Genomic DNA, 18,054 nt, shown 5'->3' with positions numbered 1-18,054 from the left:
TTTTTTTAACCTAAATTCCCAACTAATATACAGTACATTTAATCAAATCAATCAGTCAAAATAAATGATAGATATATTTTTTGATGTACATATACTACATGAATAGGTAACACTATACAATAAGGTTAATTAGTTTACACGAATTAAGCATGAACAATACTTCTAGAGCATTCATTAATCTTAGTTAATATAAGTTTCAACATTTACTAATACATTATTAAAATCTAAGGTTGTATTGTTGACATTAGTTAATGCACTGTGAACTAACATCAACAAACAATGAACAGCTGTATTTTTTATTAACTAACATTAACAAAGATCAATACTGTAACAAATGTATTGCTCGTTGTTAATTCATGTTAGTTAATACATTAACTAATGTTAACTAATAAACCTTATTGTAAAGTGTTATGAATGCATGAATACATCAAAATGAATACATCAAATGAATACATCAAAATATAGCATATAACAAAATGTATAAACAAAGCAGATTCATTTACCAAAGGGTACCAATAATTGCATTTACAGTAACAGTCCACTGTACTTCTGTATATGTGATTTTGAATGAAAGCAAGAATGAATGGAGACCTCGAAGAAAGAGAAAAAAACTGGAAAACTGGTCAGTATTTGAGGAACAACAACAAAAAAAAGCCTCATTTTGAACGAAGTGTGAATGTTTGCAGGGTAGTTTGGGGTGGAGCGGGCCATATACATCGGATTTGCTGATATAGCCTTGAGTCTGGCGTCATCATTCGCTGCAGAGGCCAGCCAGAGCTAGCCGAGGCTTTTGGAAAGACAGGGACGGCGTTCAGGATCCTGCCAGGGTGTGGAGCGACAAACATAGGGCCGGAAAACCTGGCCTGGTTCAACACCCGGATCAAAGGCAGTGAGACTCTATAGGGGCGTTTGTTTGAATCAACCAATTTCTGTCAAAGAGAGAGAAGGGACGTTCAGTGTGGAAGACTGGTGGACTGAAATGGTGCGTACGGAGCCTCCTCGGTGTTACATAAACCAAAACCCCTATGTAAACACCTCCTGACTACTGAATTGTGTTTTGATAGGCAGCCATATCTGCTAAAATAAACAGAAATGGCAGGTTTGGGCTGTGAGATGACCTGCGTTGGCTAGGCAAGATTTTTCTTTTCTGGTTATATTTATCATATCATTTTACTAAGACTCTAAGGATAAATTCCCCCATATCTTTTCACTGAAAAAGAAAAGAAAAAACCCACTCATTTGTTTGAGTGGTCTCGAATGCACCATGTTTGGCATCGTGCAGGGTATTTTAGCTGGTCAATGGAGAAAAGAGGAAACGATTTCTTGTTGTTCTTATTAATGCTTTTAGATCTTTTATAATAACAAACACATTTCCACTAAGCGTCAGAAGTAGAGCACTCAGAGCAGCTTTAGGGGGCTGTTTTTGTCTTTGTTGCATCAGTGTAGAGGAGAGATCTCTCTCTAGCTGAAACCCTCAGGCTATGAATTTGACTGTAGCAGAAAAAAAAACATCCTATTTTGTTTCTCTTAAAAACCATACATTATCAAAGGCGTCTCATGCATATCTTTGATCTAAAATGGTTACATCTTAATAATTATGGTTCAGAAGTATGAAAGAATCAAATGTTTCAAAATTGTTCACCATCTTCGCCTTTTCCTGCGTGAAAATAAAACCTGGGGAGCAAACAAACAAACTAACAGATAAATAAAAACGGACAGAACTGCGCTGCTATATATTTAATGACAAGATCTAGAAAGAGGGGAAATATCCTTTTTAAAAAGGAATATAAATCACTCGTGTCTCGCATCTCGATCTTTGCACTGTTTCTTTCACTTTTTTAAATTCATCAAGTCAATAAAACGCTGAGAGAGACGTTTCCAGTAATCCTGCATGCTTAAATTTGACTCCAGGAGTTTTATCTGCACCGCGTTTTCTGGCCACTCTCTTTCCGAGCTTCTGCGGAAAAATGATGTTTTTACAGAACATTTCCCTTTGCAACCAATCAAAGAGGTGCAGTCAGTGGTAATGAAACAGGAAAACATTTCAGCACTCCTCTCTCCTCTTTAATGGCTGAAAAATGCTAATTGGAAGAAGACCGCATATGTCAAAGAAAACAAAAGAGGTGGTATGGCAGGCAGCGGGACTCATGTTGGAGGATGGTATTTTAAAATGTGAAATGTGTCACTTAACTGTTGCTGAAACGCACAGGGTTTGGTGGGAAGGATCGAGGAACGGAAGCCCCTCCTGAACGTGGAGGTGCAGCGGAGCAGGAAGAGACGTTTATGAGGTAATAACCAGATACAGTCACACAGAGAATTAAAATCTGGTTGAAGAAACCTGAAAGATCCGGATAGGCAACTACAAACTGATTCCTAAAACATCTCGGTCACTGATTGTCATAAGCATGACTTGTTGCATACATGCAAATATCTAAAGATCCAGTATTTAGGATTGTTTTATTTGAAGATGTCTATTGTGCAACTAAATATATATATATATATATATATATATATATATATATATATATATATATATATATATATATATATATATATATTCTGTTTTGACAGCATCTGGACATTAAAACACTTACTTTTCCCTGCATTTCAATCATGTTGTTTACAATGAATCAAACAATAACAACAAAAACATCGTCTCGAAATCACATCTCATGTGTTGCACTAATAGTCTTATTTCTTATAAATGAACAATCATGCAACCTATAAAACAACCTTTTCTCTATTATTTGAAGGGAATAAAAATACTAAAATAGAGGGATTCCACCACATGTCAGATTCTCAAGTCAAAGAAGTTTTGTGATCAGCATTTAGTTGAAAGTAGAAAAGTAATGAGTTACGTAAAGCTGTGTGATGGGCCTCCTTCCTCCAGAGAAAGGTGACATTTTAATTACCCTGCCTTATCTGATGGGTTTCAAGATATTCTTCCTAGTAAAAGCCTTCTCTTTATTATTTTTTGTATTATAAATTCTTAGCTTTCGCCTGTCAATGACTGTAGAAAATTCATTTGACCCAATTTGATTGAAGCTGAAAGTTTTTATATGGGATAAAATAGTTTTTATCAAAAATCTTGTCAGTGTGAGAAGTGTCTCCTGCTTTTATGACAAAAGAAAAAAAATCCCTCTGAAGGAATAATTGTGATACAATAGATTTTTGACTTGAGTGATAAAAAACTTGCTCACTCGCTTTTTTTTTCTTACTATTATTTTCTTTTTTACACATGCAATCATCCTATTAATAATTTAAAAAGACTTTTCAAATGATAACAAAAGACACCATAACTTTGTCCATTGTCCTTTATTTGCATGATTATATAAGTATAAGAAAACCAGCAAATGAATGAATCAGCAAATTGTATTTTATTTAAAACATTAGAATAAGAATTAGCTTAAGAAACACAGTAATTACTTAAACAGTGAAAAACACAAATGTATGTACTGGCTTAATACATTAAAATGTAAAATAATAATTATAATAGCAGTGCTACAAAAGCTCAAGAATCAGTGGCAACAACAGCTGTTCCAGCGATACAGAACTGTAATTGTAATACTGTATATATTTCAACTTAAAAGCGATTGTAGAGATGTAGCAATATTAGTTTTAATAAACATAATTGCAGTGTTGGCATGCAAATGGCTTTGATCATGATCACAGACGTAAGGTTACACCACTGAGCCGTTCCTGGAGTATTATTACCACTATTTGGGTTGCCGTGTTTAAGTGCACACTTATAATTTTAACAGTACTGACGTTAATACCCAAGCGATCATCGCCTTTAATAGCTGGATGGCTTCATGTGCAATTGTGAACAGCTTTACAAAAAAAAAAAAAAAAAAAAAGAATTACTAAAAAATAATAGACAGGAACATATTTAAATGTGTTGCTGACCTCTGACCTGTGGACTGCAAGACTGTCCTTTTTGAAGAACGGCAGCAACACCTGCAAGACAAGAACAACATTTTGGAAGCATAATCAATACATCTGAGTCACATGCGTGGTTAGGGTACTTTCTCGCAAGATTCACAAAACAAAGCTATTTCTGTAACCCCATGGGGGAGATATGCTGCTGAAAAATAATGCTGTATCCTGTAATTGGTATTGATCTTTCCTGCTGATTTTGTGAAATACATGATTATTTAAAAACAAAAATCACTTGACATACATATTTGCATAATGTGTTAAAGTTTTAGGAGAGTTTTATGATTGCTTGTAAATGTTCTCTTATGTTTCTCCACATTATTTACATTACCATTGAAAGCCACAGTTCAGAATTAGTAAGTATGTGCATTTCCAACACACATGACAAGTGTATGATCAAGTCCTTTTTTAAATAAGAAAATATACCTCTCTTTGTCATTGTGACATTACTCTACTCAAAAATGCATCAGCGATAGCTAGCTATGTTTTTGTTTATAAACCTTCAGATCTCGCCATACAGATCTTCGGACACATATGACGGCATCCCGCCTCTTGTAGCGTCCGGGCAATTTGGATCATAATTTGTTGATGTGATGTGACATGCTACATAAAAAAATAAATAAATAAAAAACTACTTCAAAGACTATCACCTCGAATCTCCCTCTGTTTTTCAGTTACAGTCTTGTACCATCCGTCTGCGATCCCTTAAGCAGACAGCGTAATATTGAGACATGAAGAATTACGTATAATGTGCATTATAGCATGTCCTGGCATTTTAATGCAAATAGGGCCAGCTACAGTAAATAGCAGATCAGACTGAAATGCGTATAAATCTGAGGTTATTTTTCATGTCTCTAACATAAGACAGATGAAGCAAATCCATTAGCTCCAGTTTCTATAAAGTATAAACACATAAAAGCAGTGATAGAAAATTAGTTTAAAACACTATAAAAGGCATAACATATATAATCAGTCTGAAGCTGCTCTCTTAAAATACATTAAGTTAATAAATAAAAAATGTAAATATAGATTTCTTAACACTGCATGTAGTGGGTGAGAACATACATATTTAATTTTTTACACAGCTCATGTGTTACTCACTTATGCTTTAATGCTCATGTTTTCCAATCATTTCCAGTCATTCATTTAATAAGAGAATCACAGAACGTGTGTAGGAAAGGCAAAAATGAACATTTCTCCTTCTATTGTAGGAGCTTTAACCAGCACTACAAGGCTGAAAATGACAGAGTTCAGACTCCACACGAACTGTTCAAAGTGCGTTGGCATTGCATCTTGAGCTTTACGCTTATGCTTGCGTGGCATTACTTCAGGCATGGCCTTTTACAAAAGAATAAAATATCCTACACTGAATGAGATGATAGGTATACACAGACATTTGTACATTATATATATATATATATATATATATATATATATATATATATATATATATATATATAGATAACTATCCCCAAAACACACAATAAACACGCATAAAACACACACATACACACACACACACACACACACCAAAATCTTCTGGCATATGTTAATAAAATACAAAGTGCATAAATAAATAGTTTTACATATTTTGGATGGAAAAAGATGCAATGACAATATAATTTCTCTAACACATCAATTGAAAATACTGTAACTGTTTGTATATCTAATTATCTAAAAATTATTTCACTTCAGCACAGAATTTGCATAGAGTTTAGGTTTGGAGGAACCCAGCATGATCAGCATGGATATTTTTGTCAACTGCTTATTTTTTTATTTACACTTTACATTACAGTGTTAATGTTACAGTGAAATGACTGATACCAATGAACAACATATAGCTAACTTATTTTGTAAATGTATTTGCGCGTTTATTTACTTATAAATATACATTATTATTGCTGTTGCTTGTAAACACATATTAATACACGTTTAGCACAGTCAGGCACTGTTATATAAATCATTAAATCCCTTTTAAGTTCACACTCACAACACTTTGAAGGCAATTTCATCACAATGCTGAATACCAAACATTAATTCTGGAGGACAATGTACAAGAACTGCTCCAAACAAGAAAGAAAGAAAGAAAAATCACTGATTTGTAAGTCTAGTCGGATAGAGTGAATAATGCACAATGATATAAATACCACCACGAAACAGTTCAAAGCATTAATTTCTAGGGAATGGAAGTGAATTTCAGTCATACAGTTACAGTAAGAAACTGTTAAAGAAAAGTGGAAGAACAGCTAAAATGAGCTGGATGTATAGGCTATATAGGTTTTTTTAAATGTGATTTTCACGGCAGCAATAATAAGAATAAGATAAATCAATAATAATAAGAATAGTAATAATTATTATTATTAAAAAAATACAGTTATATACAAGTTAAAATTAAGTCAACTGTTAGCAAATACACAGACATCTCTTTATAACAAACGTTTATTTGAAAATGACAAGCTAATTATCATTGTACCTTTGTCTTGCACTGAGACAGAGAGATGTCTGTTGTTAACACGCAATAATTTCGGAAAACCGACGCATTTTTGCCCAGCGATGCTTCTGCCCTACAGCGGGAGGAATCTTGGCTTCTTTGAGCCCGATGAGTTTCTGATGGGAGATTGGTGACGTAAGAGCCATCAACAGCGACAGGCTGATCGAGGCAGTCGCGAGGATGGATAGATGGACAGATGTTGGGGCGGAACTTGGACATATTTTCACATTATTAGCCCCTACCGACAGGCGTACAACATAAATGAACAGTTATATTCCAACTGGCAATAGCTCAAGGATGCGCAGCACCGTCAAAGGTAAGAACATTATTTAAACGTCGCGTACAGAGATATAACGCTTCGGTGGTGGTGATGTATAATATCATATCCTGGCTTATTCATACATTTAGTCTATACTAACAAATGTGTACACTCACCGGTATGCGGTGTGCAAGGTGAACCTCTCGCGTCGGTCCACAGGCTGAATTATCCGCTAAAATCGCAGCAGAATCCCCGCGCGGTGGTCGAAGAACATTCAAAATCCGTTAGAAACATCAGGCGACCGGAGCGAGCTAAGGCCACTTCAAAAAAATTCGCTCGAATTTCTCGCGTTCCCCTTCCGAGCGATTTAAAAACACACCCACCCACTCGCCAACTTACAGAAAGAGTGGACATTGCGTCAACGCTGGTTTAAAGACAAAAACAAAGTTGAGACTTTAAGTGTGATTTTGGGGGGTGCCATACACCGTGTCAACAAAGTAGGCTACTGAAGAGCAGATATGCTGTGGACTTTTTTACGGTTCTTAACCTAATAGGATCCGACACGTCTAACACCGTGGCCTCGTTATTTAATTTGTGGATGTTTTGCAATTGATGAATAAGTAATGTGTAAGCGTTGTAGAGAGGCTTGTTACGGTCATACTCAACTTGTTCCAGGAGTCCCTCCCCTTCCCGTGCAAAGTGTTCACTTCCTAGTAAGGTGTAACGAATCAATCTGTAACTTCCAACTGTCCTTTTTTTTACGGGGATGGAAAAAGGTCGCAAATAATTTCCTTTTTAGCGTTTGAACGTCTGGAATAGTACGGCAAACGTCATCGAGACAGATGAAGAAAACTGGCTAAAAGAATAAAAGACAGTGAACGGATCAAAGAAATGTTGTTACGTGCATGAAAAACTGTGCTAAAATATCAGACCAAATAAAATGAAATGTTTACAGCGGACACCCCTGCTTTATGCGTTAATGTTTGCGCGTGACGTGAAACTTATCTTCACGATAAAGCCGAGAACAGTGGATAACTGGGAAAACTGTAGTAGCCTACAATCATAGTTCATTTTTGAATAGCACTATTTAAAAAAAAAAAACTAAAACCGTCTACTATGTGTATTAGTTTGAATGGACAACATACAAACAAGTGATGTCTTCTCCAAAAAGGAAGCGTTGTCTTTCAAACGATCCTGTTTTGTGGGGAGGGAAAAAACAGAACAATTAAAAAGATTGACAGGTGGGTTTTCACTGTCAGAGTGACGCTCCGGAGGGGTGGAGTATAGAGAGAGAGGCAGGAAAGGCAACTCGATGTGTCTGTCTATCAGTTGAGACTGTCTGAACCGCTCACGCATCCTGAACGCGCGATACATATTTCAGCGAAGAGCCGCGAGACCAAGAACGCCGTTTCGCTCCCTGGAGTTTTTTTTTTTAAAGAAAGTAATTAGTTTACGTTCGTTGCGAGAGAGTGTGTTTTTTTGTTTATATATCGTTCTGTAGTTAACGCGTCACGCTCGCCCGAATCAACTGTCCACATGTTTCCTTGAGCATGGACGGACAGTGTGTTTGGTGAATATCGGGAGGAGCACGAGCAGAGACTCTCCACTGCGCGCGTGGGGAATTTAGTCCGTTGAAAATGCGCACTGAGCTCGAGCCCCATTTGTGACTGACATTAACTGTCTCCTGTCTGCCTGTCTTTTCTCTTGGTTTTGTCCCGGTTTTAGGCTTTCCACCGAGCGAGAGGACGGGAATACAGTTGGACGGGCTCTCCATAACTGGAAGTTTCTTCCGTTTTGCTACTAACTATTGCCATAATCCAAGGAGAACCTAAGGAAGCGTTTTTTTTTCTGTGTTTATGCGCCGTTAGACATGGACGGGAGATATATCTTGAGCTCTTGGCAATCATGCTATGACTTATAGCTAATTATTAAACCTGTCGGCCAGATACAGCTTCATTTTTTATTTTTACAGACATTTTAGTCTGTAAAAAAAAACTACAACCTCTCAAGACCTATTGACCCCTCTAAGACTTTGCATCGGCTCAAAGTGACTTTAAAGAGGTGGAATAAAAAGACAGACTCCGAAGAGAAGAGGAACGCGTTAATACATGATTTGTATTACATTTTTTGAAATTAATTCTTGTCCCCCGTCACTGGCATTTTGATTCTGTATGAGAAGTCAAGTGGAGGGTGGGACGACAGCATGCCGCGGAGAAAGCAGCAAGCGCCGAGGCGATCTTCAGGTAAGCTGTGCATGCATGTTTTGTTTACTAATATTAGTAGGTATGGGGGAAAAAGACATACAATCACTCACACTTCGTTATTATGTGGGTGAAATGCTTAATCCAAATAATGACAGCATTTTTTTGACTTTTTGATTTGTTTTATGTTAGTCTTTAACTTTTAAAGAATGTTAAAAACACCGGTAGATTCATCAGAATGCATTAATTTATTTTAAAAAGCCTGCGTACGTTTTTTTTTAAAGTTGTGCCAAATTAAAACTTCCCACTCCACCGTGGCCTATGTAGTCGAGTAAAAATGTAGTTTCAAAGTGCTCCAATTCGTCTATTTAGATGCGGATTGCCATCCTTGATTTGATGCTTGATTGATCGCCTGTCATGTGGCCGCCTTTGATCTATTCATTCCTGATAAACATCAGTAAATCATTCACCATGGAAACACGCATGCGCCATGCGGCCGCAGCTACTCAAAGGACAACTTTTGCCCCCGTCGTGCGGGAAAATAGAGAAAGGAAAGAAGTTTTCAGCAGGGTTATACACTACTTTTTTTTCGTCATTCAAAGAGAGGGAGAGAAGAGGGGGATAAGGGATTGCTGGGGCGTGTCGACGGCACAAAATGTAGCAGAGAGAACATCTCTTCCCTGATAGATGTCACTGAGCAAGGCCTCTGCACTAAGATCTGTTTTCCTCTAGCTCAATTTATTCATGTGAAATGTACCTGTGCTCTTTGATGTTACAAGATAGAGCAGATTTCTGTTTTTAATGAATCTTCTATGAAGATCAAGAAAGCGGATCTCTGATTTGTTATGAAAGCTGTTGGATTTCATTTTGGGGCGATTAAAAACATACTCGCCATTATATTTTAAACCATTTTGTTGTATTATACTAAGGGAGTTCCACTTTGTCCTTTTGGCATTCTCTCTTTTTTTTCTGTCCCTTCGTTTTTTTTTTTCTTCTCCCATTTAATCTCTGTGACTAACAGGTCCATTCTCTACTGAATGAAGGCTCTCTTTCAAGTTCAAGCATCAGCAGAGTTACTGATCTGCAGAATTAGGCCCTGATATTTGACTGATGAGGGAACAGCCGACATGCCAGACACACTGCTGTAACCGAGGTCGACTTTATAAGGGCTAACAAGTGCGATACATAGCTGACGTTTCATTCGTTTCAACTGACTAACATTTATTGTTCCTGCATTTTTTTTTTTACGTTTACCTTTCTGCTCACTGGAGGGAAATGGCATTTTTAAGGGATTATTTCGTCTCCCTGGCTGTATGGCGAGACTGACGTGGGGAGTTCGAAAGCTCACAGAGGTGAGATGGCGCCTGGTAATCTGACCTGGCAGCTCCTCCACAAAAACAAGCCATCAGCCCCCTCCACCTCAGCTGAATATTGATTTAATTTTCTCTATTCTGACAGGCATGTTCATCATTTGCTTTAATGGTCATTCAAAAGTTGGCAGGCACATTGTTTCCGTTTTTCCCAGAGCCTGACACTTTTCCCCCTCTCCATCAAAATATAATGTTAGGAATTATTGATTGACGGTATAAAAAGAAAAGCCGCTTAGCGTGACAAGGTGATTTGTTTTTACTTAAACTTCTAAATCACTCGAACCGTCTGATTATTTTTAAAAAATTTGCGCTGTGCACTAAAAGCACTTTCTACTGCCACTCCACTTCTCTGTTATGCTCCACCTCTTTTAACGGATGAGTTTGCCTCGATTTGGTTGCTATCATTGCCATTGTTTGCTCTGAGTGATTTACATGCGTCGGCTGTGGGCTTAGGTCGTTTTGGTGCAGTGGGATCGGAGTGGCCCTCTCTGTGTTGGGCTGCTGCAGTCATTTGTATTTATTTGCTGGCTTTTCTCTGAAACAGACACGGGCCTCCCACGTAGAGCACAGACTGTGTCTGTGAGTTTGAGCTCTAGCAGAGAGGAGAGGAGCCAGGGGAGGACTCGGCGATGAATGCGGTATCTCTCCGCTGCTCCAGGTTTCATTTGGTTTTGTGTTTTCACAACCTCCCACGCAGACAGAGACCCGCTCGGCTTGCATCCATTCCAAGCACCTCCATCCTCTGGATAGCCGTGGCGTAAACATTGCCGTGAGGTGGTTTGCAATATTTTTGCTGCTTTTACTTTTCCTTCAGTTTAACTTAATTTGATTTTACATCTGCCCTTTTTTACTTTTTTTTTTCTAAATGTAAGCTTGACAATTAAATTGAATTCCTTTTAGACAAACATTTGAGACAAGATTCAAATTGAAAGAAAACAAAAGCGCACACGAACACTCTGGAAAGAAGAAAAATAAAACGCGAGGAGGAAGGAACCAGCACGGGGAGTCATTAAAACGCATTCTGTCCTCAGCACCAGAGGCTTCTTAATTATCCGACATAAAGGTAAAGGTTCCTCTGCTGGCTTCATTAGGGAGGAACCCTAATTATCTGAGCTCCTGATGGATTTGTGACAGGCTCTAACGATTAAAGCTGACAAATTCAGCGAAGTGTCAGGTCTGCAGCTGCCTTGATGTAATCAAGTTGATATTATACAGTCCCTTTAGCCTGTAGTGCTGAATTAACTCAATTTTCTGGTGCAGGTGACAAATGGACTTTGCTACCTGACTAATCACGTCACCGTGGCAATGCTGCCTAATGACCTCAGTAATCCAGGCTCTTAACCGCACCGCTGGGCCCAGAAAGCATTTGAGGCAGCCAATCAGATTGCTCCTGCGTTAGCCAATCGGGGCTAGTGCTCTGCAAACACGCCATCGTTCCGTCTCCATGTTGATGGACTTACCACTGTTCTGTGTCATTGGTCGCACTACCATTCAAGCTCTGAGTGTACTGACACACCATGCTCCTGCTGACAATAATCGCACCACCATGCTCTCGAAATATGAAAATACTGTCAGAATTTGAGCGCTGTTGAGCGGCTCACTTTGCTTAAGTCTCTTAGTGCAACATTACATACAAATCAGCCTGCATTTACAGATATATAATGTGCAGTGCTGTTACAATTCAGTTGTGATATATGTGTTTTTTGTAGCACGAGTATGAGGTCAATACCTTTTATTCTCTAACAAAGATTTATTATAGTGCATTAAAGATGTTGAGGTTTTGTTGTAGTCTGCTAAACAGCCTGGTGCCTGTTCATATTCATTTTCATACCTGGTGAGAAATGTGAAATATACTGGATTATCATTTCTCAATTTGTGATGTATTTGTATTAAAAGATAGGAGTTGACTGCCACCATTTGTTTAACAAATTATAGATATAAATCTATTGGGGGACATTTAGACGTCATGTTTTATCTGTCTCTCTTTCTTTAAAGCCTATTTTCATGCTAGCAAAGAAAATAAATCTTCCCGAAAGACGTGAGAATGCAGCGTGACATCTGGGCTCACCTTGTGTTGGCTTCGCTGGAGGGTAGACTCATCTGCTCTTGTGTCATTAACAGGTGACATTGACCCATTTAGTCAATATTCATGTTGGGACCCACCACTTACAACTAATAGTTTAATTTGCATTTGGGGATCAAGCCAGTGGCCTATAGGAAATCAAAGCGTATCCAGTTATTCTGAGTCCCGAGCTTGCCGTTCCCCTTGTCCGAGATCGTGGAGGTTGAGTTTGATTAATGAAGATCGATGACAGGTTTTATGGGAAGAGTGGATCAAAATGAAAATATGTTGGGACTATGTATGAGCCAAGTGTGACGGTACACACAGTCTGCGGTAAACACCGCTCTGCGGTTTTAATGAGCTACGACACAATTCGGAGTTATCTGGTTTCCTCAAGTTTCGTAAAGTCTAAAATTAAGAATACTTCCAGACGTGTGTTTGTGCGTCTGCTGATAGTTGCTGAAAAATGAGCACACAGAGGACCACAAAAAGCTAGCGTGTCACCAGAGGAGGTTTGGATTAGAGGTACTGTAGCATTATGGGAACTCAAAACTATCAAAAGGGCCAGCTGTGTTTTTTTCTTACTCTTTCTTTCTCTCTCTCTCTCTCTCTCTCTCTCTCTCTCTCTCTCTCTCTCTCTCTCTCTCTCTCTCTCTCTCTCTCTCTCTCTCTCTCTCTCTCTCTCTCTCTCTCTCTCTCTCTCTCTCTCTCTTTCTTTCTCATCCTGTCTGTTTTGATCCCCCATGTTTCATTTCTCAGCTAATTTAGTCCATAGTGAGTCAGAAAGATGAGAGGGAGGGGAAAGAAAGACAAAAGAGAGAAAAGCTCAAGTCATGACCCAGCAACGGGAGTCTCCAAGCATGAGGAGTACACGGAGGTCAACTTGTACCCAGGGGAGCCCACGTCTGCCTTCTTTCTGTCCTGCCCTGCACTCATCTGTTGCTGCTTTACCTTGCTTTTTTTCCTGGCTCTCAGGAAGGATGGGGTGTTTTTAAAGGCTCGGCGGAGTTTTCTCATCCCAGTTTGCCGTTTTCCTCATGGTGCGCCTTATACATCCTCATCAGATTAAACACAAACGGCTCGGCCAACAGATCCGTGCCGATGTTTATAACGGGCCAGCAGGAGATTGAGCTTTGATGTTTGTGTTGTAGGATCTGACGAGCGTGTGGCGGGTCAACAGGATGATGCTGTTTGTGACATTGTCTGATTAGTTGCATATTTTAATAGATGGCTTATTTAATGTAATATTTCAATGGCTGACATCATTTTATCACGGACGGCCAAGCGTACTAAGGTTTAAGCATTGCGGTCATGCGTTCATATTTAGCAACATTCATTTTGACAGATGAACATGAAACGAAAGGAAGCTCTTTGATGATGTTAAGTAAACAGCCATGAAGCCCCCTCAAACTCAGGGAAGTCACGTCCTGGGACTCGCTGTTCCTCCTCCCATCAACCACTGTATTCTCAACTCAAAATATCCTGCCTGCATGAACACAAAAGACCAGCTAAAGACATGAAAGAGAGAATTTTTTTTTTTTTTTTGTCTGCAGGTCTCTGCATTATTTTCTTAAACCAAAATTGTAAGCTGTATTGTTTAAGGTCAAATGTCTGCAATAAACAATACTGCAAAAATATTGACTGTTTTCAAATAAGTTTACAAAACACTTCCCCTCATCTGTCATTGGTCAGAAAAACGTTAGTCTCGCTTCCAAACTCCCAATTTTTTGGCATTATATCGTCGCGGTATAAAAATGCGACGATATGTAAAGCACAAACATAATTTAAATCACCATATCACATTTATTTTTAGTAGTATTATTATCCAAAGAGTTTTTGATGGTTTATTCTTACATGTATATAGCATTAATAGCGGGAGAGGCGGGACATAGCGAGCACCGGGAGTCTTTGCACGCGCAGCTTGTCAGATCAGACGAATGCCTGTATAAAAAGCGTAAGTACTGCGTGAGAAAAAAAAACAAAAAAAACGTTTATGGAGTAATTTGTAAGTCCTGATAATAATAATAATAAAAAATAATATTTTAATAATAATTAAAAAAACTCTTTATTTTGGCTTAAAATATTGCGATAAGTATGGTATCGTGAGTTCAGTATAGAATCGTGACATGAGTGTATCTTTACACCCACACACATATTTCATGCACGCTTGGCAAATGAGACCCAATGTTATGTAAAATTACTTGCATATGTAATTTTAGATTAAAAATTGCACGGTTAACTTGGTTAGTCAAGAAAGGGCTACGGGAAGAAGACTGCGAACAGGAAACCGACAGTTTTAGTGGGTAAACTGTTTTAAATGTTCAAAAATGCAGAAAGTGGGAGGGGGAAGTAAAAATTAAAAGAAGGGAGAGAGCGATAGAAGAAAAGAGTGGTGCTCAGAAAGGTATTAGAGCTGACAGATGAACAGGAGTGGGGAGAAATTCTCCCGCAGCAGCTGGGACTGCAGTCATTATCCTGACAGGTGTCAATTAAGAATTACTGCCTGCCTCAGTCCTCTGCGCAGCCCAGCTGTCTGCGCAGAAAAGAAATAACACTTTACCCTTGTCACTTTGTTAGTTCGTAGCCATAGCCTCCGAAAATTAGTCGCCCCAACGCTAATCGATAACCAGTGTATTAGCAATTATTTTGCACATTGATTTACGAGGGCCAACGACTTCTTCTGTGCTGTTATTAGCCCTTGATTAGATCTGCTCGCACACGTGAACACACACACTCACACAAGCATTCATAGCATGCTGCCCTGTTGCCAGGTGGATATATGTTTCCTCCGAGGCCCCGAGGTCTAGAACAATCTTAGTGCACAGTCTTAGTGGCCCTGTTGGGCCTTCCATCACTCGTGGCCGTTACAGAGACAGGCCCCTCTTAGGCCCCACATGCACCCACACACACACAAACCTGTACAACACCTCTGTGGGGGTTGAAATACAGCCCCATTTCAGGCTGGCCCTGGATGAACGCTGATAGGGTTTGAGTATGTGTGTGTGAGAGAGGGGCTTGTAAAAGGCAAGAGTATTAGTGCAGTGTAGTGGTCTGTTTCAGCTAAATGAATGGCCCTTTGCTGTAGAAGGTGCTCCTGGTTACCAAGAGTTATGGCTGACCAGATAGGGGGTTTCTGGGTAATGTCTGTGTGAAGGAGCACCGAACCTTCGATACATTTATTTCCATGCCTGTGGTTATTTAATAGTCAACTTTAAAGCCATCGTCAAGAGCTTTGTAGGTGTCTTCATGTCTCTGCAACAAGTGTGGCAGAGTGAGTTCTGTTTTTTTGTTGTTGTTGGATTGATTAGTTGTTAAAAGGTTATTTCACCCAAAAATTTTGTCATTTACTCACGATCATTGGGTCATTCCAAACTTACTTTTGTTCTTCTGTAGAACCTGAAATGAAAAATAGGTTTCTATGCCCCTTTTCCAATGAACAGGAACAATGTAGTTACAATAAACTGGAACTGAAGCTTTCAAGCTTTTAATTGATATACTTCTGTTCAAAAGTTTGGGGTCAATGACTTTTTTGTTTGTTTTTTATTAAATTGATCAGAAATGACAGATAGTGATACTAAAGGTTTCTGTTTCAAAATGAATGCTGTTCATTTGAACCTTCTATTCATCAAAGTATCCTGAACAAAGTGTCAGTTTCTACAAAAATGTAAGAATAAACTGGATTTTATTAAAGACATTTTACATTGCCATCAGCCATCATTTATTGTAATTAATTGGGAAAGATTGATTAGCAGTCTTCAAAACCTTTTTCTTTTCCATAGAAAAAAAGAAAGTCATGTGGCTTTGTAGCTGAATAAATGATGTCAGAGTATTTATTTTTGGGTCAACTATTCCTGTAAATACTGTACTTTCACAAGCTGTAAGGTAACTGGGTTATCGTGTCACCTGTGAAAACAAAGCTTGTGTGTGCTAGGTCGAGGTGAGTACAACAAACTCTCAAGTCTGAAATCGTCCTCTCACCAATACGTAGTGATGGATTATGTTCTTTAGGCTAGAGAATGGGATTTGTGTTTGCTCGAGTGCGACCTTTGACCTACAGGAACTAAAAAGAGAACCTAATCCCTGGGTTTCCCTGATGTGCCGATGTAAGAATGGAGATCCCTCTCCCTCCACTCTTGATCAGAGACCTTACGATTCTCCTCTATGAGCGCTAAGCCACTGGACACACAATGAGTGGATAAAGATAAGCCTCCAGCTTGTGTTGACACTCTCATTGAGCCCCATAATGCACTGCTCCGGATCGCACTCATAAAGACTTGGCTCCCTTTTTTTACGAGCCGTCTTTGAACGGTCGGACAAAATGCCTTGATTTTCTGTGTTTCTACCCTGACACTTTCATTGCTCGTTTTTCGTGGTGTGTTTAAGACCACATTTGCAGTCCATCACCCCTAAAGCTAGGTAAAGAGCCGCGTGTCACCCTCATCTCCTGCTGAGGGTCACTTTTATTAGCTTCATTGATAAAAGCCTGCCTGCACACATAGACAGTTGCTGATAGGTCCTCCAGGTGGCTGTATTTTTTTCCCTGTGTGGTGAAGTGTTTTATTTAACCGATAGGACATCGGAAAGTAATTAATATCATTTTTCCTTTTTTGACCCCAGTTTTATGGTGCTGATAAGGCATCTATGGGAAGTATAGCAAATGGTACAGTTTCTTTTTTACATACAGGACAGATCCTTCTCACTGTATATCATTTTATTTCCAATCTTTGATTTATATATTCAGTATGAATCACTGGCATTCATATTTAAGGATCTTTGATAAATACATGCAGAGTTTATATCAGTTTTAAAATAACGTCTGGTTTTCATTTCATTCACGCACAGAAGCCTTGAGGGACGTGAACTGTATTCAAATCCTCCTCATATCCTTTAATAGACGGGCGAACATGTCGTGACTAGTCTCACAGACTCAACTTTATAGGTGTTTATAGTGATTTGGACACAATCACATTCAAATGCCAAATGCTACATGTTCTAAGAGGCCTAAAGCTTGTTTGGAGATGGACTCTCCCAGACATTGTCAATCATAGTGCTTAGCTTTGCTCTGAATCTTCTGTCTGAGAAATCAGTGGGGGGCGTCCCCTTCAAATCTGTCTCCACCTCCCCTCCCCTTTCTGTTTTTGCCCTCTTCTCTACTGGCCACCTTTTTCTTTAAAAAGCCATATGCTTCCCAGTTAGACTTCAGCGTGTGCACAAACATATATACACACACACACACACACACACACTCAGAGGCTGCAACACAAATGAGGATCAACTATTAACCTTGTCCAGCTGACTGAAAGCCATACGGTTGGTGGAACTTTAACTGAGGGACGCATCATTGATCATTGACTTGTTCTGCTCGGCCCCTAAAGTCTGTGAGCTTGGGAACTTGAGATGAACAGATGTGCTGTAAAGAAGAAAAGTCAGGTGACTCAAAACAAGGAACGCAAACATTTACTCTTCCATTAACAGATTTGAGCTTTATAAAAGCAAGACGAACCACCTCTGGAAGAATTATATCAACAATAGACATTCTAGATCTTACTATAGATTGAAAGTCATGACATGTCGGCTCACAAACTCAGTGTCTCATTCCGAAACTGGTCTAAACCCAAACATTACGATGCGTCAATCATATTTAGTAAAAGCATAAGAAATGTGCCAGCCTGCCAGGGAATTTTTTTCATTGACCGACAATAGGAGACAAGCCGTTTCCATGTTGTACTAAAACA

General features: G+C 38.9%; 1 protein-coding gene and 1 long non-coding RNA gene across 4 annotated transcripts in view; one reads left to right on the top strand and one right to left on the bottom strand.

Annotated features, from left to right (window-relative positions):
- Positions 1-3,296: 3,296 nt before the first annotated feature.
- On the bottom strand, positions 3,297-7,271 carry LOC143701779 (uncharacterized). Its single transcript, XR_013190165.1, has 2 exons — positions 6,863-7,271; positions 3,297-3,957 (listed from the first exon to the last, which is right to left on the bottom strand). It is a non-coding gene; the product is annotated as an uncharacterized LOC143701779 (long non-coding RNA).
- Positions 6,396-18,054, top strand: part of tshz1 (teashirt zinc finger homeobox 1) — a 36,173-nt gene continuing 24,514 nt past the window's right edge. The window contains exons 1-2 of one of the 3 annotated variants that reach the window (XM_077195370.1): positions 6,397-6,743; positions 8,412-8,929. In XM_077195370.1, coding sequence (XP_077051485.1) covers positions 8,890-8,929 — 40 coding nt within the window. In that variant the 5' untranslated portion in view covers positions 6,397-6,743; positions 8,412-8,889. Of the gene's footprint in view, positions 6,744-7,439; positions 8,930-18,054 lie in introns of those variants that run through there. The other 2 variants (XM_077195368.1, XM_077195369.1) reach the window with 2 other exon arrangements.

The sequence above is a fragment of the Siphateles boraxobius genome, unplaced genomic scaffold, assembly GCF_051911475.1.
Source record: "Siphateles boraxobius isolate OS27281-9 unplaced genomic scaffold, OSU_SipBor_1 33, whole genome shotgun sequence".
Taxonomy (NCBI): domain Eukaryota; kingdom Metazoa; phylum Chordata; class Actinopteri; order Cypriniformes; family Leuciscidae; genus Siphateles; species Siphateles boraxobius.
This window is presented reverse-complemented; position numbering and strand designations above follow the sequence as displayed.